General features: G+C 39.8%; 1 protein-coding gene and 1 non-coding gene across 2 annotated transcripts; both read left to right on the top strand.

Annotated features, from left to right (window-relative positions):
* Positions 1 to 456: 456 nt before the first annotated feature.
* LOC113001746 (small nucleolar RNA R71) lies at positions 457 to 563 on the top strand. Its single transcript, XR_003267233.1, has one exon. It is a non-coding gene; the product is annotated as a small nucleolar RNA R71 (small nucleolar RNA).
* A 2,635-nt stretch (positions 564 to 3,198) lies between these two features.
* Positions 3,199 to 4,506, top strand: LOC102664896 (uncharacterized). Its single transcript, XM_006580695.1, has 3 exons — positions 3,199 to 3,294; positions 3,382 to 3,759; positions 3,895 to 4,506. Exons 1-3 carry the CDS (start codon positions 3,199 to 3,201, stop codon positions 4,504 to 4,506), a joined length of 1,086 nt encoding a protein of 361 aa, XP_006580758.1.
* The last annotated feature ends 22,431 nt before the right edge of the window (positions 4,507 to 26,937 follow it).

Genomic DNA, 26,937 nt, shown 5'->3' with positions numbered 1-26,937 from the left:
TGTGGTTGATTATGCTGCTGAGGTAGAGGAGGTCTATTGTAAATATTTGCAGCATAAGCTTCAGGCTGCTTAATTGCTCCAGGTTGCTGCATGGAAGGGCAAAGGTCTGTATGGTGGTCAGTAGAGGAGCACAAACCACAAACCCTTGCGACAGGTACAGATTTCTGATTCAAGGCCAGCTGGGTTACCAAGTTAACCAATGCATCCAGTTTGCCTTCAAGCTTCTTAGTTTCAAATGATGCAGATGGGTTTGTAGCTACCTCATGCACTCCTCTAATGACTATGGCATCATTTCTGGCGCTAAACTGCTGAGAGTTGGAGGCCATCTTCTCAATTAAATTTCTGGCTTCAGCAGGAGTCATGTCTCCAAGGGCTCCACCACTGGCAGCATCTATCATACTTCTCTCCATATTACTGAGTCCTTCATAAAAATATTGGAGAAGAAGCTATTCTGAAATCTGATGGTGAGGGCAATTGGCACATAGTTTCTTAAATCGCTCCCAGTACTCATACAGGCTCTCTCCACTAAGCTGTCTAATACCTGAGATATCTTTCCTGATGGCTGTGGTCCTGGAAGCAGGGAAAAAATTTTCTTAGAATACTCTCTTAAGGTCATCCCAGCTCGTGATGGACCTTGGAGCAAGGTAATACAACCAGTCCTTTGCCACTCCCTCTAATGAATGAAGAAAAGCCTTCAGAAATATGTGATCCTCTTGGACATCTGGGGGTTTCATGGTGGAGCAGACAATATGAAATTCCTTCAAATGTTTGTGCGGGTCTTCACCTGCAAGGCCATGAAACTTTGGAAGCAAATGAATTAGTCCAGTTTTAAGAACATATGGGACATCCTCATCAGGGTATTAGATGCACAAGCTTTCGTAGGTAAAATCAAGTGCAGCCATTTCCCTTAGAGTCCTCTCACGAGGTGGAGGTTGTGCCATGTTCTCAGAATGTGCAAAATCAGAATGCTCAGAATCAAAATGCTCAAAATTATAATGCTCAAGATCAGGATGTTCAAAATCACCAATAACAGAATGCACAGATTCACCAGTTGTGGAATGCTCAGAATGATCAAAAGGTATAAAATGATGCCTAACTAATCTATGAAATGTCCTATCTATCTCAGGATCAAAGGGTTGTAAGTCAGATGGATTGCCTCTAGTCATACACTACATTCAGCATGCACACAACTAGTTGCCTTGTCATGTAAATAAAGGTGTAGGTTTGAACTACAGCTACCCTCAAATGATATCCAAATGACTTGAAATTTTGTGAGCAACCCTATAAAATGATGAGAAGATAGCACAAAAAATTTCAGACAAAAATTCAAAGTCTAACTATGAAAGCTAAAAATGGTAGGTTAAGAAAAATAAGTGAATAAAACTTGAAAAATAAAAAAACTTTTGACAGAATCGCTTTTTGTGGACGATGGAGACCTCAGCCGGCCTACAGGGGGCTGCCATGGCGTAGGAAATTTTTTTCTACCCCAAATGCATATATAATAATTGCGATTCTGATAACCGGAGCAAAAGTTATGGCCGTTTGAAGTTTTGACAAACACAAAATTTGCTAGTTTTTTGGAACTTTCAAATCTGACCAAACTAAAGGCTCTAGCTATTTTTCCCACACAATATGGATTAAAAGAAGTTACCACAAAAAAATTCAGCCAAAAATAACAACCCTAGCTACTAAAACAAAAAATCTCAAATAATTCAGAATGGGTGGTCGCTAAAATCCGTCTCTAATTGATTTCTACTACTATGTTTATCCGCAAGCTGATTTCTACTACTACTCTGTTTTCAAGCACAATCTTCATAGCAAAACAACCAAGATTGAAACAGGGGAAACGCTTAATGGAAAAACTGAAACATAACACACATTAAACAAAATACCAGGACACTAAACAACACTAACACACATACTAACACAATACTAACAATTAAACATAAAACACGAAAGGATTAAACACACAACACTAGCTAGCTATTATGAACCTTTGGACACTGCTCCCCGGCAACGGCGCCAAATTTGATCGAGGCCGTACCCGAATCAAATAAACATGAAAATGCAGTAACTAGGAAGTGATCCTAGGTCATTTCCCAACGAGCAGTGACAAACCAAATGTTCATAAATACTTGCAGTAACAGTAACGATTGGGGGGGGGGGGGTTTGTTTGTTTTGTGATTAAAGAGCAGAACAAGTAAACTGAAATTCGAAACTACTAATATTAAAAACGAGTTGTTTCCTCTGATTCAGAAGCCATTCTCTTATCCTGGGTTAGAGAATTCGTCCCTAACAGTCAACCACTTAATCCAACCCTATTTCAATTTACTAAGCGAAAATCAACTTAGGGTTTTCAATACGTGATTAGGCACCACATACACCAGTTAGTCCTTCGTCCATTAAGCATGAACGCAAGTTAGGCTCAGAGGCAATTAATCGAACACGAAGCGTGCACTGATTAATATTCACGAATTTGGGATACTGGTGAAGGGAGAACTGCCAGGAAACCACATTACAAGCGAAACCTCAAAGAGAATTGGGCTTCGTCCTCAAAAGGAAACAACACCAGAAAATCTAGCCTTCCATGGATTCAAACAGAAAACGCAATTGAAACATGAAGCAGAAACGTAAATGAACGGAAACATAAATGAACAGAAACGTAAACGAACAGAAATGTAAAATGGAACAGAAACGTAAATGAGAGTAGAAGGAGAAGCAAGAACGAAATTGTAATTAGAAGCAGAAAACGTAAAATTGCATTACGAACTCAGAAACGTCAAAACAGAAAAACGAAAACCCTAAAAACAAAGCTCTCAATAATGAATAGCATAACAGAATAGAATGCCCTGCACGAATCCCAAGGCAGCTATTTTAAAAAAAAGTCACTGGGCCCTATTACAATACTCTGGCCCAAAACGAAATAAACACTGAACAACATAAAATAAAATTGCGAAATTTCCTAATTAGAAATTAACTAAGGTAAGCGCTGCTTTATTTGCCCTCTTCAAGTCTACAACCAAAATCCAGATTAAGCCCAATGTTTCATTAATTCCTGAAATTAGATTAAAAACATCAAATTAGCTAATTGAGCCCAAATAATAAAACTGCCTAATTAATTGACAATTAAGACCAATCAATAATTAAAATGGTGCAAAAAGGGTTTAGAAAATAGAAGAAAATGATGGCACATCAATCATGTCTGAAGAAGTTGATATGAATGTTGAAAATGAGGAAGATGCTGGCGGTAAAGTGGAACATGTTGATTGCTCTTATGCCTTTAATATTTCTCAGGTATTTGTGTACTTTGTTGTTGTTGGTACAGTAATTATATTACATAGATGTTTATTGATGTTAGACCTTATTTGACTTGTGTTATAGTTGTTTGCTAGTCGTGATGAAGTTTTACAATGGGCTCGATCGGTGGCTCATGACATTGGATTTGTTACCGTGATAATGAGGACAGACACCAATATTAGTGTTCGACGAAGGGCCTCATTTCTATTGATAGCTTGCGAAAGGAGTGGTCAGTACAGGCCTAAGAAGACTAATCTAGTAAGAACATGCACTGGCAGTAGAAAATGTGGATGCCCATTTAAGTTGTGTGTGAAGCCAGTTTTGGGAGGAGAAGGATGGATGGTGAAGTTAATTTGTGGGGTTCACAATCACGACATGGCAAAGTCATTAGTTGGGCATCCATATGTGGGTCGACTGACAAAGGATGAGAAGATTGCTGTTGTTGATATGACGAAGTCCATGGTGAAGCCAAGAAATATTTTGTTGATGTTGAAGGAGCACAATGCCAGACATGCTTACCGTTCTTCTATAAAAGGGAGTAACATCAAAATGCAACAACTGATGATGCTACTTGATCGATATCAATATATTCACTAGCATAGGCTGAAGGATGATAATGTTGTACGTGACTTGTTCTGGAGACATCCTGATGCAGTAAAGTTAACAAATTCTTGTAATTTGGTTTTCTTGATCGACAGTACCTACAAAACAAATAGGTACAAACTGTCGTTGGTTGATATTGTTGGTGTTACACCAACAGGAATGACATTTTCCGCTACTTTTACTTACTTGGAAGAAGAACATCTTAATATTGTTGTTTGGGCTCTACAACGATTTTGGGGTCTTTTCATGAGTGTTGATGCACTCCCTAGGGTTATTGTCACCGACAGAGATTTGTCTTTGATGAATGCAGTGAAAAATGTATTCCTAGATGCTACGAACTTGTTGTGTCGGTTCCACATTGACAAGAATATGAAGGCAAAGTGCAAAACCATGGTTGCTCAAAAGAATGCATGGGATTATGTGATGGAGGCTTGGAGGAGTTTGGCTGACTGTCCATGTGAGAGTTCATTTGATGAATACCTTAAAAACTTTGAAATGGCTTGCTCGTCGTGGCCTATGTTTGTGGACTATGTGTGTCAAACATGGGTGATTCCGCACAAAGAAAAATTTGTGAAAGCATGGACCAACAAAGTGATAACAAAGTGATGCATCTAGGAAACACAACCACTAATAGGTATGAATATTTTTTTTGTTTGTGTTGATTTGTTTAAGTGTTGACTTAAATGAAAATATTGTGGTTGTTTATATGTTGTTGTATACTTCATTTGTAGGGTTGAGAGTGTTTATTGGTCATTAAAGAGACTCCTACAAAACTCTCTTGGTGACATATGCAGTGTTTGGGAAGCAATGAACAATATGATGACACTTCAACACACCCAGATTAAAGCACCTTCTAAGACCAGCACGCATGTGGTTGGGCATGTGTTTAAAGTTACATTGTACAAAAAACTACTTGGCATGGTATCAAGGTACGCTTTAAATGAAATTGCTGCTGAGTATGAGCGTGTACCTTATGCAGACAAAAATCCTTCATGTTGTGAATGTGTCATGAGGAGTACCCATGGTCTTCCATGTGCATGTGAGTTATCTGTTGGATCAAGTGGCCTCGGAATAATTAAGAAGGGGGGTTGAATTAATTATGAACGTGTCTTAACTAATTAAAAATCTATCCTTCTTAATGTTACTAGATTCAAATAGGCTTTTACTACTAAGTTAAGAAAGTAAAGAACAGAAACAATAACTTAACCAAAAGTAAAAGCGATAATTAAAAGTACATAGCGGAAATTAAAGAGTGTAGGGAAGAAGAAGACAAACACAAGATTTATACTGGTTCGGCCACAAATCGTGCCTACATCCAGTCCCTAAGCAACCTACGGTTCTTGAGATTTCTTTTCAACCTTGTAAAATCCTTTACAAGCCAAAGATCCACAAGGGATGTACCCTCCCTTGTTCCCTTTGAAAAACCAAGTGGATGTACCCTCCACTTGAACTGATCCATAAGAGATGTACCCTCTCTTGTTCTCGGTATAACAATCCCCAAGTAGATGTACCCTCTACTTGTACCAAAAGGATGTACCCTCCAATGTGTTGGGACAAAGAATTCTCAGGTGATTAATCCTTTGAATCTTTGTAAGGGGAAACAAAAGATATCTCAGGTTGTTAGTCCTTTGAAATCTTTTTCTTAAAGGGAAGGGAAGAATCAAAATAATTCTCAGGCGGTTAGTCCTTTGAATCTTTTGTAAGGGAGAAGAGAGACACAAAAGAATTCAGGCGATTAGTCCTTCGTTCTTTTGGCAAAGGGAGAAGAGAATGAAAAAGATGAATAGCATAAGAATCAAAAGATATCTCAGGTTGTTAGTCCTTTGAAATCTTTTGTTTAAGGGGAAGGGAAGAATCAAAAGAATTCCCAGGCGGTTAGTCCTTTGAATCTTTTGTAAGGGAGAAGAGAGACACTAATGAATTCAGGCGGTTAGTCCTTTGTTCTTTTGGTAAAGGGAGAAGAGAGACTCAAAAGAATCCAGGCGATTAGTCCTCCGTTCTTTTGGCAAAGGGAGAAGAGAATGAAAAAGATGAATAACACAAGTTTTTGAACAAAGAACTTTTCTTGAAAGAAAAAGTGTTGATAAAAGACTTTTAGAAAGATGCAGAGAAAAAGAATCAGAAAATTCTGTAGAAAGAGTTGAAAGATATTGAATGATGTTTGAGAGATGATGTTGAAAAAGATTGAAAAATAGATGATTCAAAGATGATTGATGATGATAATAATCATCTGAAACTCATGCCATGGTCACATATTTATAATATCTTGATGACTCAAGTCAAAGCTTGTGACTCTTGGCAATTTCTTTTAAAAAACTAGTTACTTAAAAAGTTTTGACTTTTGAAAAAATCTTCAGAAACAAGTCATTTGAAGAATTGTGACTTTTGGAAATGTATTTTTCAAAATCAATCACTGGTAATCGATTACCATTAAGGTGTAATCGATTACACATCAACAAATGTGACTCTTTATTTTGAATTTTGAAAATTAAAACATTTAGAAGCTCTGGTAATCGATTGCAAGTATTGTGTAATCAATTACATAAGTTTAAAATACTTTAAAACTGTTTAAACATAAGTTATAACTCTTGAAATTTGAAATCTTAACGTTTTAAAACACTGGTAATCAATTACTACCTTCTGGTAATCGATTACCAGAGAGTAAAACTCTTTGGTAATGATTTTGTGAAAACTTCTTGTGCTACTCAATATTTTGAAAAACCTTTTTTAGTACTTATCTTGATTAAGTCTTCTCTTGATTCTTGAATCTTGATCTTGATTATTCTTGAATCTTGATTCTTGAATCTTTGGAATTTGCTTAACTCTTGATTCTTTGGCATCATCAAAATAACCTTGGAAGGCATTGCTTCCACATTGTCTAAATATGTTGTTAGATCCATACCACTAGAGACAATCCACATTTTTTGGCAGAGACTTAGTTTTTCAGATCAAGGGTTATGTGAGGCACAAGTGACCATAACTGAGGAGATGGAAACCATATCGAAATGCTTTGAGCAACTTGATGTTTGTGGCAAAGCACATTTGAATACAAAGCTGCGAGAAATTGCTTATCCTGATATGAACTCCATGTGTCCTCCTCCAGAAAAGGTGAAGACCAAGGGTGCTCCAAAAAAACCGCTGACCAAACAACAAAAGTCAACAAATCGTGATCCGTCTTATTGGGAGTATGCTGATGCATTACACTCTGTGCAAAATAGTAATCCTTCAGTGAAACGTAGTACATCATCATCTGAGGAACCAATATAGAGATGGAATATTTCAATGTTGGATCAATTTCATCCATTCTTCCAGGATTCTATTGAAAGCATTATTGATGTCAAAGTGGATGGTAACTGTGGTTATCAGAGAATAGTTGCCTTATTAGGTATGGGTGAAGAATCATGGTCATTGGTGTGCAACCATCTGCATAAAGAACTGACAAGCTGGTCGGAAGAGTATATCAACCCCGTTGGTTGCATAGACAAATTTGAGGAATTAAAACGTTCCTTACTTGTTGACGGATTATCTATGGTGCGTAAGTTCATTGTTATGCCACTTTTTCTTAAAATTACATTTAAGTAATCAGTATTTGTTGTCTTTTACATGTAGGTTACTATGGACAAGTGGATGAATATTATGGATATGGGATATGTCATTGCTTCACGATACAACGTGATCATTGTTTCTTCTATGCATCACGTAATATGCATTGGTCATACGTATGGAAATCATTTTGTACAGGTAATTGCATAACTATGATGTTTGTATAATTTGTGACACTGTGGTTGGTTATCTAACATTCAATTTGTTTGTTGTTATGTAATAGGTTTTTTTATGAGACCATTGTCTTTTACAACTATTGGCATTGTTGTGGAATACACATTGTCATTCTCAGGCAAAGCAGTGGTCCACCCCGTACATAGGTAGAATGCAGCATTACACAAATTTGTTTAGGCTGAAAACCGAATTTGCTGATTTAGGTGAACAATGAACATAAAATATGTTATTACCACTAACATTTGTGTAAATAACTATTTTCTTGACATTCATAATTTTGTTGACAATTCTGTAAATAATAACTTGTTTTTAGTCATTATTTTTAAAAGGTAGGAAATAATTAAGTACTTTGAAGATAATAAAGATGTGGTTTCATTAGCTAATGGAGTCAAATTTAAACATTACATTAACTTCAACATAGTTAAAACAAACAAAAAATGCATGAAAAACTACAATTAACTAATACTAATTTTGCATTGAATCATGTTGTGACCGAGGCATGTCGTCTTCCATTTTGATTACATGTTTACTAACAATAGCTAAAATTTCTATTGGGCCAAATTGTTTCTAGTAGTCAGACTGTACTAAGACCTTTAGCACGTCATCATCAGTTTTCAGCTCAATAATTTCAAATTTGATAACTTTGTCTGAATACTTATAATGACCTGGTTGTAAACAAAACAATCTCCTGACCGTTTGTGATTCATGAATATCATAAGGGGGAATATCTTGAGGTGCAACTTGCTTGATCAAATCCTTCAGTACATTGATGGTACATCCCGAAGGAATGTCAAATCTTTTTGGATTTTTTCCTGTGAACGCATAACCGACAAAGTCGTGTTGGCGTGGCATGTTCCACCTCCCGTTGTAATATAGGAGGGCATCATAAGTAAGGGTCATAGTGGCTTGAAGTAAGTTTAATATACCATCCGGTGTTCTACCAATGGTACATAATAACTCAATCGGGCCAACACACGAGAATTAATCATTACACATTAACATTGTGTTAACATCATCATCATTTTTCAATTGCATAGATTGAAAGCCAAATTGGTTACCTACATGTGTGAATGACTGCCGGTAGTAAATTTCATCCAAATATTGATCGTCTGTTAGCTAAAGGGTATTGTGCATTCTGCTTTTTAGTGATTGAAAACCACAATCGTTAGGTACTCAAATAGGTATTGGAGTGGAACTTTGGAAACAAACACCAGTTTCATTGTGAATAATCAAACCATTCGGAAAAATAAAAGCTAATATGGAATTCACAATGGTATGACTGCTTGTTTCTCCCAAAAATTCCATAGTTTGTTGTAAAATTTGACGAGAATGTGTGATTTTTTATAGTGTTGGTGTCATATATGTAGATGATGTTCAATAAGATTGCTTGTATTATTTTTATTTTAAAAATAGACGCGTGCAAATTTGTGTATGTGTTGTCAAGTACAACAATGTCGTGTCATGCTTTAATTTTGCATCAGACATGCATTGCTTCTATGACAACTAAAACAACCGAGTAGTCATTTCTATGTCAGTATGTACGTGTACTATTTATTTTTTTAAAAAAATACACATGCAATTGACAATGTCTTGTCAACTTTGACAATGATTTATCTTACATGCGTTATTTATTTTTGTTGCACGAATTAATTTATTTGTTAACACAACATTAATGGCTAATTAACGATAAACGAATGACAAAAATTTATATCGCATAATAAAAAACGTGTCCATACACAAATGAACCACACAAATAATTATCCAAAAAATTGAAAATGTACCAAATAAATAACCAAATGTTAAAGTCAATAATTAAATGTCCAAACAAATAAATTATCCAAAAAATTATAAATGACATATATAAGGCAAAAATAAAACAACTTCAATGACCGTCCATACGCCGCCTACACCTCGATCTGTGACCTATAGTTGGTTGGCTAATGTAGCTTCTTGCGATGCCTAGACATTCTTCATCAACAGTATAGGCTTTTGTTCCTTCGGTCAGGATACTCAGGTTTAGTAGCCTCTCCAACTTATCAGCAATAGCTACATAACCATCCTATCAACTGAAAAAAATAACAATTGTTAGTAATAAAATACAAAAGAAAGCAGCAAACACAAATACCAAAAAAAAAATATTACCACTGCATGTCGAAGATGATACACATCAACGTCAACCTCATCAGGTGCCGCTGCTACCATCGGTTGCTGATACAAATCTAGTTCAACAAATGTGTCATATTGCTGAATTGGCAGAACTCTAGGAGGATCCCTTGGCTGTGCCAGACTCATGAATGGGTGTGAAATCATGTAGAACCAATCCATGTAATCTGGCGAACACTGGCCAGGCACTGCACACATTTTCCCTACATGTGCAATGTATTCACTGAACTGCATCCATCGATCATCAATTTCTTCAACAGAGAGTGAAGATGCAGCAGGATGTGATAGAATAGTCTGGATGTAGCCAAACTGTCGTACAACCCTCTCCGATCGGTGAATGGCCGTCAAGGGGCCCCATCTGAGATGTCTGAAAAATAATGAGATGACCTTAAATTCTCTAAATGAACGGTGGTCACCATATGGAATCCAGCACACGACATTAGGGGTCAACATATAATATTGAACTCTAATGAAAAAAAAATTCGTAACTTCTTAACTAACCTGTAACAAAGTGATATATCCTGCAAGCTGCCTCACCATGCTCTTCGACGCGTCATTTAAATTATCATACATGTGCACAAGTGCAGCAGCGCCCCAATCGTAACTTCCAGTCTGCGTCAAGTCACGTAGTGCATCGAAGAATACCACATGCACGTGTGTGACACTCTTGTTAGCAAAGACTGTGCATCCAAGCAGATGCAACAAATACACTCACGCTGCTACAATCCAGTGACATGCCCCGATCTTCGTCTGATACACGTCGAGCATAAGAGCCATGACACTGAATCGTCTCAACTCTCGTCTCAACAGCGCTGACCTCGAGTAATTCCACCAACATCTCGACAGTGTCATCGATATGAAGTAGCTCGAAGCTGTGGAACGCCCCTACAATAGGCAGATGTAGCAACAACGCGACATCATCCAAGGTGATAGTCACCTCTTCGACGAGCAAATGGAAACTACTAGTTTCCTTATGCTAGCGTTCCACAAAAGCAGACATTAGTCCCCGATCGCCCGTATCTACGGAACAGGCGATCAAAGGACTTAGTCCACTGACAGCCACAAGGCCTTCAATCTCTGGAGCAGGCCTCCCAAACTTAGCCATCTTCCTTCCATGGGAAGATAGCTTCAGTTCAGGACATTCCTACAAACAATAATATCGATCATGTAAAAAAATTATTAACTAGTAAACTACGTTCTTTATGTTTTTTAAAAATTACATACCTCTCCATTCCAAACTCTCAAAGCAATGTGATTTTCAAAATCTTTGAGAACTGATGTGTCATGGGGTCCGCCTGGAAAACCCTCAACATCAGCAACAACTTCTTGAACAGGTGCTTCTGGTGCTCTTTTAACATTGACTTTGAACCGATGTTATATCTAAGGATGTTAAAAGCGAAGGACATTCAACATCAACTTTAAAACTAATGCCGTGTATACATTTTAATGTCAATTATCTAAAAATCAATGTTTACATACATCTGAAGTTGCATTTTTTATCATATTTCAACATCGGTTTTAGTCAATCTAAACTGATATAGAAAGTAGTTATTCAAGATCAATTTTATCAAAAATCAATCTTGAAAATCATATGTAAAATGTCCTTTTTTGAAAAAAGGTTTTCTTTTGTTTTTACAATAAACCCAATCTATAAATCAATATATAATCAGCCCCAAGCAGTTTCAATGATACAATTAATATATGTTTATATTGGAATTACTACTACATTTACAACTAGTTTACATATAAAATGTCATGTTTACAATTCCAGTCCAAATCAAAGCTTTGTTTCTTTAGCATTCAATGCTCAATTTCTAAGTCCTAGAAAATATCTTGCCCACTATTTGCGAATAGCTTCAATTTTCCTCAATTCCAATGGCGTTCAATCCCTAAAACACTGCAACATACAATAATCATAAGTTAACTTACATTATATAATTGGAAGTGTAATAAATTAAATGAAACTTTTTCAAGTAAACAACTATAGTACCATCATCATCCAATGCATGACATAATAGTCATCCTCAGTTCCTCCAGTTTGAAAACTACACTAAATTCAATATGAAATTTAATTATATCTCATAATTACAAACTAATAATATGTCATCAATGATATTCTAGTGAATCGGTGCCTCGAGCAATGACATTGATGGTGGACCAAGGGAAGAGGCTAGAGCAAAATTGTACCTCAATGTCGCGAGCAGCAATGGTTTGGGCGATCACTACTAAAAAATATAGATTTAACATCGCACGATTAACATCGGTTTTTTAAAAAACTGATGTTAAGAAAGGCACAATGGAATTTTTGTAAATAAGTCGAGTTATTTAACATCGGTTATTTAAATAACCGATGTTAAAATTGTTAATGACTTGATATTAACATTGGTTATTTAAATAACCGATGTTACTCTTGTCATAAATTAAAACACATGCAAATTAAAATTTAGGCCCCTCGCGCTCAGAGCTATCTCCTTCGTCCTTTCTCCTCGCGCTCAAACATATTGCCCTTTCTCCTTTGCCCTCTTTCTTTTTGCTACCACTGCCATTGAAGCTGCGCTGAAGGTACCACTGCTGTTGAAGCTGCCATTGAAGTTGTGTGTCTTTCCATTCACTCTCAGCCACTGTGATTGAGGTACGTCTCTGCCGTGATTCTTCGAATGTTTGTATCACTGTGTTTTGACCTAAAATGTTTTTCACTGTGTTTTGAGAGAATGGTTATCCATGAAAATGTTGTTAGTTCCGAAAAAATAGTAGCTTTGTTGACATGGTTCCATAAACCTATTTTATTATTCTATTTTTTTGGCTAGTAATGTGAAACTGTGATGGTAGTGTTTATTTTTACTGCCTTTGATTTTGATTTTACTTTGTTTTTGTTTCTATTTTGAAAACATGTATGTGATGGAGTTTTTTGATGGTAGTGTGTGTGTGATCATGAAGGAGGAAAAGTGTTAATGGATGAGTGAAAATTTGAGTCATCTTCGACCTTCTTTCACGTTCCACGTTGAGGCTCTCGCAATTGGTGTGGTCCATTTTTTTAACACGCTTTCTGGGGGTGTATGACTGAAGGGGCATTTCAGGTTCAGGCCCATGTGATCAAATGCGGTTTGGCGTGTGATGTATTTGTTGGGACGAGTTTGCTTCACTTTTATGGTACATTTGGTTGGGTTGCTGAGGTTGACAAGGTCTTTAAGGAGATTGAGGAACCTAATATAATGTCTTAGACTTCTTTGATGGTTGGTTATGCTTATAATGGGTGTGTAAAGGAGGTTATGAGTGTTTATCGGTGTTTGAGGTGTGATGGGGTGTACTGTAATGAAAATGCAATGGCTACGGTTATTAGGTCTTGTGGGGTGCTTGTAGGTAAAATGTTGGGTTATCAGGTGCTTGGTAGTGTGATCAAATCTGGATTGGATACTACTATGTTTGTTGCAAACTCCCTAATTTCCATGTTTGGTAATTGTGATAGCATAGAGGAGGCATCTTGTGTGTTTGATGACATGAAGGAACGTGATACTATTTCGTTGAATTCAATAATTACTTCAAGTGTACATAATGGTCATTGTGAAAAATCTATAGAATACTTTTCTCACATGCGTTATACTCATGCAAAAACAGATTATATTACTACTTCAGCCTTGTTACCAGTGTGTGGCTCTACTCAAAATTTGAGGTGGGGAAGAGGGCTTCATGGTATAGTAGTAAAATCTAGACTGGAATCAAATGTCTGTGTGTGCAATAGTCTCCTAAGTATGTATTCTCAGGCTGGAAAATCTGAGGTCATATCTAAAACATTGTGATCTGAAATTTGTTTACTTCAAGAAATTTTGTGAATTTTTTCTGTTCTCTGTGGGAATTAACCGTGGTAGGGTAGTTGTATACAGCACGCTGTTGTTAAAAATGTTGGTTATTTGAGCAATTGAGCTGTTAGTCTAAGGATAATGTGATTTTATTGTTTTTCAAATAGGGTTTTGATGAATACATGAATTTGGTTCTTGATGATGCTGAAGAAGTGAACATCAAGAAGAAGAGCAGAAAAACATTAGCTATGCTTCAGTTTCTCAAATTTTGTTCTATGTGAGTTTTCCATTCATGCATTTTTGAAGGATTTTTTTTAATCAAGGAGGATCCTTCTTAAAGGAGATAACATAACTTTAATGATGAACACGTAAGTGAAATTAAATTGTACCTTCATATTTCTCATGATTTTTTCTTACAGTTTAGTGAAATAATCCTCTTACAATTTTTTCTTCATATTTCTCAATTATGGAATAGTTCTAATAGCATTTATGGTGAGGAAGTTGCACAGTTAATATATTCTATTAGCTATTCTTGAATTTTCCTACTCATCATCTTATTCTCTTAGGCTATGCTACAGTTGGTAGGAACTGTCATACCCTAATTTCGTCCGGGGACCTTTGCTTGATGACATGCGACCTTTCTTTGGTCCTTGTGAGGTGCTTGGTACCCATCATTAGGCAATTTGTGAAATTCCAGGACATGCCGGAAAACCAAAAAAATATTGATGCACAATCCGTAAGTTTCCGTGACACACCGGAAATCAAATGGAAGCATCGTTGCATAATTAAGTGAGGTTCCGTAACATTCCGTAAGTCAAAAAGGGGATGATTATGTAATCCGCAAGGTTCCGTAACATTACGGAAAGAAAACAAGTATCGTTACGAAATTCGTAAGTTTCCGTAACTTTACGAAAAAAGAATCACCAAAAAACAGTAGAGGGGGTGTACTTAGTAAAAATGGGGGTGCAAATAGCACCCAGGCCCACTTGGGCCCTCCAGAATATTCCTCCAGAAGGCTGTTGCTTCTGGAGGAAGCAACCTGGCTCGCCTGGGCGAGCTGGGCGGCAACCACCTCCCCTATTTTGCTATAAATAGGGGAGGAAGTGAAGAAGAAAAGGGCTGAGCCCCTTTGGCACTTCTCTCTCTTTCGAATTTGCTTGGAAAAATCGTTTCCGTGAAGAAAATCTAAGCCGAGGCGCTTCCGAAACGTTTCCGTAACGTTTTCCGTGAAGAATTTCGCAAAGGTTTCAACCGTTCTTCGACGTTCTTCATTCGTTCTTCATCGTTCTTCGATCTTCAACGGGTAAGTACCTCGAACCAAGCTTTTCGATTCATTCTATGTACCCGTAGTGGTCCACATTGTGTTTCGTGCATTTTTATTCTCGTTTTGTTTACTTTTTATACCCCCTGTTGACGTGCTTAAGCCATTTTACTTAAGTCATTTCTCGCTTAACTTAATAAAATAAATTTCCACCGAACGTTTGAATTGTATTATCCGTTAACTTCGGTTAAAATGAATTCCGACCGTTCGGTCGTGCCGTAACCACATTGGAAATCAAAAGAGAGGTAAAAAAATAATATAATAATAAAAAAAAACATCTTTTAGTAAAATAAAGCGGAAATCAATCGGACGTTTTCTCTTTGGGATTTCTCATTCTTAATCGAATTGACTAATAACTAAAGTGAAACTAAGGCTAAAATCAACTCGCCTAGTCAAGCTCGTCCACAAAAATAGGTTTTTGAAGTTTGTCATTTCAATTTCTTACTAAGTAAAATGGATCATTTTCAAGGTCCAACGCCTTAAAATGATCACCACTAAAGTAAAAAGAATCACTTGATAAGAAAGAACTACGTAGGTCTGATTTTCTCATCTCAAATTAAGGAATACGTAGGAGCAAAGGGAAACACCCTTGTCGACCACAAAAAGAAAAAATATAAAAAGGGTATAAAGGATATAGAGACATAAAAAGGGAACATAAAAAATCAAAGTCATGTTTGCACATTCGATTAAAGGCTGCCATCCCTTGGGGCGGACGTGTGGGGTGCTAATACCTTCCCCGTGCGTAAATACAACTCCCGAACCTTTCACTTAAAAGTTCGTAGATCGCGTCTTTTCCGGTTTTTCCGACGTTTTCCTCAAATAAACGTTGGTGGCGACTCCGCGCGTATTCCTTTCGTGGAACACGCATCCCGCGAGTCTCGCGTCGCCCTCCCGCCGAAGGGTAGGTTGCGACAGTTGGCGACTCCACTGGGGATTCCTTTCGTGGAACACGCATCCCGCGAGTCACGTGTCGCCCTCCCGCCGAAGGGTAGGTTGCGACAGTTGGCGACTCCACTGGGGACTGTTTTTTAGAGAGTTAGGCCATTTAATCTTGTGCAATGTTTTATCATGACTTTCTCCTTTGTTGGTTTCCCTTTATTTGTTTTATGTTCTTGTGTATATAAACTATTTGTTGCTTTTAGTGTGTTTTAGAATGTATGCATGGGGTAAATATTTATTCATTTGATGCACACAAACACTAACACTATTTGCACACACTGTGAGTGAAAAAGGGCCCTATACCCGGGTTCATGGGAACATAAGGAGTGGAGGTGAATCTGTGATCATGCTAGGTCTCCGACTTGCTTGATTACAGTGAACCCTCATCTAGAGCTTTTCTCTTTGAAAACTTATTGTTGCTAGTAGTCCCTACTGCTGCAATATGTTCTTCGAAGGGGATGATACCTCTAGAAACCATCAAGAGAGATATGACTACCTTGGGGATTATTGCTAAAAGCCTAGTTAGTTCTCTCCCTTATAGGTCCCTTAAATAGGGGCACGGAGCAAACACGCTGCGTGCCATTTTTCACACTGCCATGCATAAGTATCATATACCCGTTTGCTTATGTTCAGTGAATATTATCATACTATGTACATCCCCGTATTGTACCTTTCGCATGTGCATCATGTGTGGGTTCCGTCTTAATCCCCTCTCTTGGGCAAACCAACGGAGGGTCCGTGTCACCTTCTTAAATACATACGTTGGGCACTTTGCTACCCCAAGACATTGTATCTAAGAAGGAGACAATTTCCCGAGCTCCCGTATTCATAAATTGCATCCGTGTCATATGCATTCCTTCATGCATTCATCCATTCCACCCATGATAGATGTCGGAGTTTTGATTCGCACTAGATTTTATTTCACTTTAGTAAAACATGGGATCAAGTCAAAAGCCTTCGCTTAAAAAGAGGTTCTATCAAGTCAAAATCAAGAGCTTAGAGGTCACCAGTTTATGAAAGTTGGGGCAATTAATGGGTCAACTTCAACGGCAAGCCTTCCGCAAAGCCTATGGTAAGATTTGGGACCTAGCTAGGGTAGAAGTCTCCATGGAACCGATTGCATCCCTTTCCCAGTATTATGACCAGCCCCTAAGGTGCTTCACATTTGAGGACTTCCAGCTAGTGCCGACTGTGAAAGAGTTTGAAGAAATCCTGGGATGCCCACTGGGAGGAAGGAAGCCATATCTTTTCTCTGGGTTCTATCCCTCCACGATAAGAGTTGCCAAGGTGGTGAAAATCTCAGCACAAGAGTTGGACCGTGTAAAGCAAAACAGGAATGGGGTAGTCGGAGTACCAAGGAAGTGTTTGGAGGAAAGGGCAAAGGCCTTGGCAAATCAAGGCGAATGGGCTTTCTTTTATTGACATCTTGGCGCTTTTGATCTTTGGAGTTGTCCTCTTTCCGAATATGGAAGGGTTAGTGGACCTAGCAGCGATTGACGCTTTCCTCGCCTTTCATCATGGCAAGGAAAGCCTGATCGTCGCCATTTTGGCCATGTATGACACGTTCGACCGGGGATGTGAAAAGAGCGGCGCAAGAATTGTTTGTTGTGCACCAACTCTTGGCTAGCAGGGGGGCGTCTGTTAATTGGTTCCCTCGCTAGAAGGAAGGAAGAATCAAGATTCTATCTTCATGCGAAGGATGTCCAAATGTTCCCTTGATGGGAACAAGGGGTTGTATTAATTATAATCCCGTTCTCGCCATAGGAAAGCTTGGCTACCCCATGAGAGGAGCGCCATTAGACAAAAGCATCACGCCTTTCATTACACGGGGTTTTAGTGACCCCAATGCAAAGGTACTCCAAGGAGTTCGCAAGGCATGGGATGCGGCATGAAGAAAGGATAGAGAGCTTAGGGGAAGCCGTAATGGGATCATCGGCGGCTATCATAAGTGGCTGAGAGTCCGAACACAAGGATTGGATTGGCTCCCAAATCTAAAGACTGTGAGAGACGATGAGGTTAAAGCTTCGGAAGAAAGTGATGAGGTACAAGCCCTAAAGGCAGAGCTTGAAAGAGCCCGGGTAGTCGAAGAGAAGTTCAAGTCCATAGCCATCAAAGTCTGAAAAGAGTATGATGAACTAAGGGATGTCAATATGGCCACTGATGAAGCCTTGGAATGAGAAACCAAGAAGGCCCGAAAGGAAGAACACGACCAAAGCAAAGTTTTGAGGGGCTTTATAGGGCAGCAATAGTGAGCTCAAGCTCCGAAGAGGTGAAAGGAATCATCACGGGTCAAAGGCATGATCTTGAAGGACGAGCTAAAGGTCTGCCTTAGGTCGAAAAGAAATTTGTCCCAACAGTTAAGCGAGACTGAAGGGAATATGTGGGCCATCATCGATAAGTGCAAAGAGAAGCTAAATCTAGCGGCGACTCACGAGCAAAGGCTAGAGGATGAGTACGCCAAGATATCAGCAGAAAGGGAAGCAAGGGAAAGGGTAATTGATTCATTGCACCAAGAGGCAACAATGTGGACCGACCGATTTGCTCTTACTTTGAACAGGAGTCAAGAACTTCCCCGATTGCTAGCCAAGGCCAAAGCAATGGCGGACACCTACTCCGGCCCCAAGGAGATCCACGGACTTCTCAGCTATTTTCAGCATATGATAGACTTAATGGACCATATGATTAGAAACCGCTAGGAAGTTTGTATTGTCGCTCAGACCTTGACTAGTTATAACTTTTTGAAAAAAATGAGTTTATCCCACGTTTTTACTCCAAAAATCAGTGCGAATCAAGTCACTCCCACATTTTATCTCTAGCATGCATTGTATGTTGGTCTCGTCCTTTGTCACGGGAAGCCGGAAGGTCCATATCACCTTCTTAATTGTACACATGGGGCACTGCGCCCCCAAATGCGCAAGTAAGAAGAGATAATTTTCCGGGCTCTCGTGTCCGTAAAATGCATTCATATCATGCATCGCATAAGCATCTCTTCATAACATCATAATGAACATATCGTTCCTGCATTTGTCTGTTATCATATTCCAGCCTCACATTTTGCATGAGTCATGGCATCATCATGCATATGCGTTCAACAAACTTTTTGATCTGCAAAATTGCATACCATTTGTTTTCATGTTTGCTCATCCTTGTGTTTTCCTCTACAAAAACAAAAAAGGGGAAGCGTGAAACTTCACACTACATTCTTAGTTGCATGTGTTAGGCACCATGAGCCAACCATGTTGGGATCATAAACCCATTTCTAAAAAAAAAAACACACAACAACAAAACAAAATAATTGAACATGGTACCTAATGCATGGTTAACTAGGAAATGGTGTTTCTTCGGGCATCTCAATTTCATAATTACATTTTCCGTGCATAAGCTTAAAGTATGCCCGAGTCATTCATCCCTATGAGATGTTGTTGAAGTATTGGCGATCAGAATTGCCATTCCTTGGATTATAGGGTTGAACCAAGCTCATGCTTTTACAAAAAGGTTCATCAAGTCAAGTTGAAATATGGAAGTAACCGTCTTGCAAAATTGGGGCAAAAGATGAATCGAGTCACATCACTACTTCATCTACTGCCAAACATATTTAGGATTGTTGATGTCCTTGTTACTTCCAGTTTCACCTTAACAAAGATGTCATGGACCATGTTGAAAATCTAAATTGATTCAACCCCATATCCTGCGTAAAAATTCGCAATACTTCAACTGTACATCATTCGCATACATCCATGCTTTTCATTGGTTGCATTGCTCATTTCATTCTTTCCTTGAAAAATAAAATAAAATAAAATAAAATGAACTTAATCATTGTTATAAAAAAAAAACATGCTTTATGGCGTCCTCACCGAACTTGTGCTAGAGCTAGAGTAATGGGTGAAGTATAGGAGATACAAGAGAAGATGAAGGCCGACATGGAGGCCATGAAAGAGCAAATGGCCACGATGATGGAGGCCATGATGAGCATGAAGAAGATAATGGAAGCCAATGCGGTTACAATTGCCGCTACCAGCACTGTTGCTGAGAGGAACCCGATGCCCCCATCTGGCCTCAACCAAATGAATCATCCAACCTCAGTTATGGTAGGCAAAGATTTGGGAAGTACGGGCAGCCCCCATGATGTGCAAATTCAAAACGAGCATGCCTTCCCGCCATATGGTTTTGCTCTCAACTATACGCCACCCAAAGTGGCGTACACTCCCAATAAGAATGTCAATAACTCCACTCCTATACCCATTGAGAGCCAACAACCCCAAACTGATCATGCACATGTCTCTTAAACCGTGGGGGGGACACATGAAATTCCCCACCACAATCTAGCCGACTTCGAGCCTTGCCTCGGATATGCCACGGAAGGGCAAGCAGTTGGTGGTATACCCCTACAAAACCCTTTGGAAGGCCTTCAGTGTCACCCACAACCACAACCCTCACATTCCACAGCGGTTAAAAACCCTCATGCTATGACAGAAATGGGAAAGTTGGATCATCTAGAGGAAAGGCTCAGGGCCATTGAAGGAGGTGAAGATTATGCCTTTGCTAACCTAGAAGAGTTGTTCCTAGTACCTAATATCATCACCCCTCCCAAGTTCAAGGTGCTGGACTTTGACAAGTACAAGGGGACTACTTGCCCCAAGAACCATCTAAAGATGTATTATCGGAAGATGGGGGCATGCGCAAAAGATAAGGAATTACTGATACATTCCTTCCAAGAAAGTCTTACTGGGTAGCTGTTACCTGGTACACTAACTTGGAACCTTCCCGAGTCCATTCTTGGAAGGACCTAGTGGTTGCCTTCGTTAGGCAGTGTCAGTATAATGTCTTCGGATAGGATGCAACTACAGAACATGTGCAAAAAGGGGGCACAAATCTTTCAAAGAATACGCCCAAAGGTGGAGAACCTGGCAGCTCAAAGTGGCACCTCAATGACAAAAAAACGATGACATTGATAGTAGACACATTACCAGTATTCTACTATGGAAAATGGTGGGCTACGCACCTTCAAAGCTTTGAGGATTTGGTCTTTGCCAGTGAAAGGATCGATGTGGGTCCGAAAAGAGGAAAAGTTGATCATCCTACTAGGACGACTGAGAAAACTGGGGCAAATGAAGAGAGTGAGAAAGAGGGAGAAACCCATGCTGTGACTGTCATTCCTATACGGCCAAGTTTCCCACCAACCCAACAATGTCATTACTCAGCCAATAACAAACCTCCTCCTTACCCACCAACCAGTTATCCATAAAGGCCATCCCTAAATCAACCACAAAGTCTGTCTACCACACTTCCAATGACGAACACCACCTTTAGCAAAACCAAAAAAACACCAACAAAAAGGAATTTTGCAGCAAAAAGCCTTTAGGGTTCACCCCAAATTCCGTTGTCATATGCTAAACTTGATCCCATATCCACTCAATAATTCAATGGTAGCCATAACCCCAACCAAGGTTCCTCAACCTCCATTTTTCTGAGGATACGACTCGAACGCAACGTGTGCTTATCGTGGAGGAGCCCTGGGGCATTCCATTGAGCATTGTATGACCCCGAAGCATAAACTGTGAAGTCTAATTGATACGGGCTGGCTGAAATTTGAGGAGAATCGCTTGTTGAATCATAACATTGACAAGCAACACCATACATGGGGCAATTCTGGAAGCTGTTGTTATGACTCATCAGGATTTTCAAGTTTATGCCATTATTATAAACCACAGTTACAATGCTAAATGATATGGATAAAATGGACATCCTTGTCCCTCATCCTCTCACAAACGCATGTTTGCTTATTCAACTTTCACCGGAATGTGGGTGCAAGCCATTGGTCTATTTGCTCAAGCGACCTGCGCTCCTGAGTGTTGACTTCTAAGACTGTTCAATCAGAGATTACTCGTCTTGCACGTTGGTGGGGGTGCCGTAAAACAATGAGTAAAGTTCAAAACAAATAAGTTTCAAAATAAAAAAATAAGTTTCAAAATAATAAAAAATAAAAAGGCATTTGATTGACTGTGTTTTCAAGTAAAAATATAGACGTTCATGTGACTTCATTTTATCATTCCAGAAAGTTTGTCTTCTTAGAGAAGCGAGTTGTCAAGAATAGGATGTTGGACAAATGGCCTCAGTTACCTTAATAAAAAGGGGGGTTGAATTAAGATGCAAAGACTATTCCCCAATTGAACTATCACTCTTTCTTTTTGAATTAACAATGCACCCTTAACATGAATTACTCAAAAGACAAATCAAAATAAACTTCTTTAAAGCAAAAGATAAATAGCAATAAAAGAAGTTTAAAGGAAGAGAGGAATGCAAACTTGATTTATACTGGTTCGGCCACTTCCCGCGCCTACGTCCAGTCCTCAAGAAACCCACTTGAGATTTTCCACTCTCTTTGTAAAACTCCTTTTACAAAGTCTGAACCACACAGGGACAACCCTTCCCTTGTGTTCAAGAATCCTCTACAATAAGAGACTCTCAGTCTCTTAATCCCTTTTCAGAAGTAAGAAGAAGAGAAGAAGAAATCTCTCTTAAAAGGGATAGATTGTACAATGAAGACCAATCAAAATTCCTTATTGAATATGCAAGTGGTTGACCAAGGAATCTTTTTGAGAGGATAAGACAGTTCAGTTCAGAAAAACTCTTAATCTTTTGAGAGGATAAACTTTGTGGGCAATGAAAACTCTCTTTAAATTCGTGTTTCCAAGTCACCTTTGATGGCCATTCATAAACCATTTGAATAGATGTGACTCTTGGAAATTATTTTCTGAAAATCTCCTCTGGTAATCGATTACAAGACTTGTTTAATAGATCACAGGCTTTAAAATTTGAATAAATTGCTGGTAATCAATTACCATCCATGTGTAATCGATTACACATTATAAATTTTGAATTCAAATTTCTAGTGACTGTTATAAACATTTTCAGCTGCTGGTAATCGATTACCGAAGAGCAAATCTCAATTTGAAATGATAGAATTCTTTGGTCAAACCTTTTGTTTTTCAATTTGGAAACTTCTTCCAAAACATTCTAGAAATCAACTTGATCATATATCTTGACTTTCTTGGATTCTTGTCTTGAATAAAACTTAGAAGCACTTGATCCTTTAGCATCATCAAGACATCAAAACATCTTGCTTCTACATAGGAGTCATTTGACTTAATCCATCAGTTGAAAAATCCTTCAACTATTTCTCGTCCTTGGAAAATTCTTTTTGCAAGAATCAATTGCGTCTTTCATTCTTCCTCACTACGAGGTTGTGAAAACAAGACAACAATTGGTACCTCTAAGCCCTACACTGGGGCAATGAAAGGCCCCATGCATAAACCTCAAACGAACCTAGGGGCAGATTAGAAGTTCTCACTCAATAGGTTCCCAACTACAAGGTCATGACGAAAGACAACGATTGGTACCTCAAAGCCTTACAGGGCAATGAGGGGCACCGTGCATGAGCCTCAAGTGAACATAGGGGCCGATCAAAAGTTCTCACCCATCGATGTTTTTAACAAAAAAAAGGGGACAAACCCTAGGATTTCAATGGATTGATTAAACATCAAACGACTCCATTGCCGTCACTCCAAAATGGTCAAGTGACTAAATAAAAAAGAACATACACTCTGAGGGAGTTCCCGGAGAGATTTGCAAAAAGATAGGATGAGGTTGCATGAATTATCACCTTTTTCAAAAGGGCAGTCAATCTGTGTTTTCCAAAAAAAAAATCAAATCAAAATCAAAATCACAAAATAGGGAAAGAATGCCATGAACATTGTACAACTTTCCATTACATTGCATTGTTTCATATAAAGTCCGCATTTACCCAAATTTCACAACAAAGGTTGCATGCATTTGCATCCCTCAAAATCATGTTAACTACATAGATTCCTTACATCTAAATGTCCAAATCTTTTGAATTTGGGATGACCGGCTCTCTCGATGAGTCGATCTCTTGCTTTCTCATAAGGATGGACCCTCGGGTACTAGTACCCTGGTCTTCAGAGGACTACACGTCCTCGCCAACAGAGGGCTGCACGCCCTCACCTTAAGAGGACTGTGTGTCCTCACTTTCAGAGGACTGCATATCCTCACCTTCAGAGGGCTACACGCCCTCGCCATCAGAGGACTGCATGTCCTCACCTTCAGAGGGTTACACGCCCTTGCCATCAGAGGACTGCATGTCCTCACCTTCGTAGGGCTACACGCCCTCACCTTTAGAGGACTACACGTCCTCGCCAACAGAGGGCTGCACGCCCTCACCTTGAGAGGACTACACGTCCTCGCCAACGTAGGGCTACACGCCCTCGCCTTTAGAGGACTACACGTCCTCGCCAACAGAGGGCTGCACGCCCTCACCTTTAGAGGACTACACATCCTCACCTTCAGAGGACTCCACGCCCTCACCTTGAGAGGACTACACGTCCTCGCCTTGAGAGGACTACACGTCCTCGCCTTGAGAGGACTACACGTCCTCGCCTTGAGAGGACTACATGTCCTCACCATCAGAGGGCTGCACGCCCTCACCTCCAGAGGACTACACGTCCTCGCCTTGAGAGGGCTACCCGCCCTCGCCTTGGGTACTAGTTACCCTCACCTTCAGAGGACTACATATCCTCACCTTCGTAGGGCTACATGCCCTCACCTTTAAAGGACTACACATCCTCGCCTTCAGAGGACTGCACGTCCTCACCTTGAGAGGACTAAACATCCTCGCCTTGAGATGACTACATGTCCTCACCATCAGAGGGCTGCACGCCCTCACCTCCAGAGGACTACACGTCCTCGCCTTGAGAGGACTACATGTCCTCACCATCAGAGGGCTGCACGCCCTCACCTCCAGAGGACTACACGTCCTAGCCTTGAGAGGGCTACTCGCCCTCGCCTTGGGTACTAGTTACCCTCACCTTCAGAGGACTACATGTCCTCACCTTCGTAGGGCTACACGCCCTCACCTTTAGAGGACCACACGTCCTCACCTTCAGAGGGCTACACGCCCTCGCCATCAGAGGACTGCATGTCCTCACCTTCGTAGGGCTACATGCCCTCACCTTTAGAGGACTACACGTCCTTGCCAACAGAGGGCTACACGCCCTCACCTTTAGAGGACTACACGTCTTCGCCAACAGAGGGCTGCACGCCCTCACCTTGAGAGGACTACACGCCCTCACCTCCAGAGGACTATACATCCTCGCCTTGAGAGGGTTGCACGCCCTCACCTTTAGAGGGCTACGTGTCCTCATTTTCAGTGTGCTCCACATCCGCACCTTAAGAGAATTTAAGGTCCTCTATCCTTAAATGCTTAACCAAGACTTGCACTCCCGGTTAAGGGACCAGTAGTTTCCTTTTAACGGTTCCTGGGCCACCCCCTGATATTGGAAGAGGGCCAACTGTGCGAGCACAACCAGAGAGGGAGGCTATCACACAGCTACTATGCATACCGGGGCAAGATTTCACCCGTGCCGCTGCAAAGAGACGAGTGCGGATCATGCGCACCAACATGACCACTCTTACACAGATATAGATGACATTGCTACTTAGCAACATTCTGCCCAGCGACCGCAATGCCAATCTCCCCCTGCAAAAGTATCAGTTGGTCTGTGTCGTCCCAACATGGGTAAGTATGCATATGGTTCAACTGATTTCTGATACCATCTATTATTTGCAGGGATCGCACCCACAAAGACACCCAGTGGACCTGAAGAAGTCCAACAGGGCCCTGGGGTTTCCAGCTCTGGTTACGGGCCTCTGTCGGCCCTACAGGGCGCCCGTTCCCCCCAGCAAGTTCATGTCGTCGTGGCATAGGTAAGTATGCACCTCCCCCAACTGATTTCTGATGTCATCTATTGTTTGCAGGGATTGTGCCCGCAAGACACCTAGTGGACCCGAAGAAGGCCAACAGGGTCTTGGAGTTGCCAGCTCTAAATACGGGTCTCTGTCAGGTCTAGGGAGTGCCTGTCGCCCCCAGCAAGGTCATCAGGTCCCCCCTACCAATCGAGCTTTCATCAAGAAGTTCTGCGTCTCCAGGCAGGCGCAGGGCGAAACACCACAGCAGCCTGGGGATGGCCGGCAGCGGGCAACAGACGCACATGGCCGACACCACAACAGACGCAGGGCGAAACACCATCACCTCTAGAGTTCACCTCTGCTCATCCACAAAAAGGTTTGAGTATTGCCTACACCACATGGCCGACCAATAGGCGACCAAGTCCAAAGCCAAAGGTAAGCAAAGTACTAGGTCAGTGACCGACAAGTCATAAGGCGTCCAGCTAAAGACGTTAAAGAAGCACTACTAGGAGGCAACCTAGTACCTTTTGAATCTATGCTTGTTATTTGATCACTTTTCATAGTAGGACACACCTAGTTGCTCATGATCCTAGGAATTTAAATAAAACGAGCACAAGCTCAGAAGGTGGTCATACCTCACAAAATATATATATGTATGTTTAGGTAGAAAGATACCTTAGATATGCATGTATGTAAACAAAAACACACTTCACAAAATATATATATGTATGTTTAGGTAGCAAGATACCTTAGATATCATGTATGTAGCAAAAAGATACCTCACAAAATATATATATGTATGTTTAGGTAGCAAGATACCTTGGATATGCATGTATGTAGCAAAAAGATACCTTACAAAACATATATATGTATGTTTATGTAGAAAGATACCTTGGATATGCATGTATATAGCAAAAATACCTTACAAAACATATATATGTATGTTTAGGTAGCAAGATACCTTGGATATGCGTGTATATAGCAAAAATACCTCACAAAAATATACACATGTTTAGGTAGCAAAATACCTCATGAAAAAAAAAGGGGGAAAAAGAGAGCAAATAAGAAAAGAAGAGAGCAAGAAAAAGAAAAAAAGAGCAAATAAGGAAAAAGAAAGCAAGTAAGAAAAAAGATGGGAAAAATAAAAATAAGTTGTCTAGCTGAAAAACCGACATGCTTTTGAAAAGAGATGACTTCCAACTTTTCTTTGAAAAAATCACTGATCATAACTAGTTTTTGGAAAAATGTGTACACCTGAAGGGTAAATGCTGTGAA

This window comes from Glycine max, chromosome 5, assembly GCF_000004515.6.
Source record: "Glycine max cultivar Williams 82 chromosome 5, Glycine_max_v4.0, whole genome shotgun sequence".
In the NCBI taxonomy this organism is placed as follows: domain Eukaryota; kingdom Viridiplantae; phylum Streptophyta; class Magnoliopsida; order Fabales; family Fabaceae; genus Glycine; species Glycine max.
The sequence above is the reverse complement of the archived record's forward strand: the minus strand, read 5'-3'. Positions and strand labels throughout refer to the sequence as shown.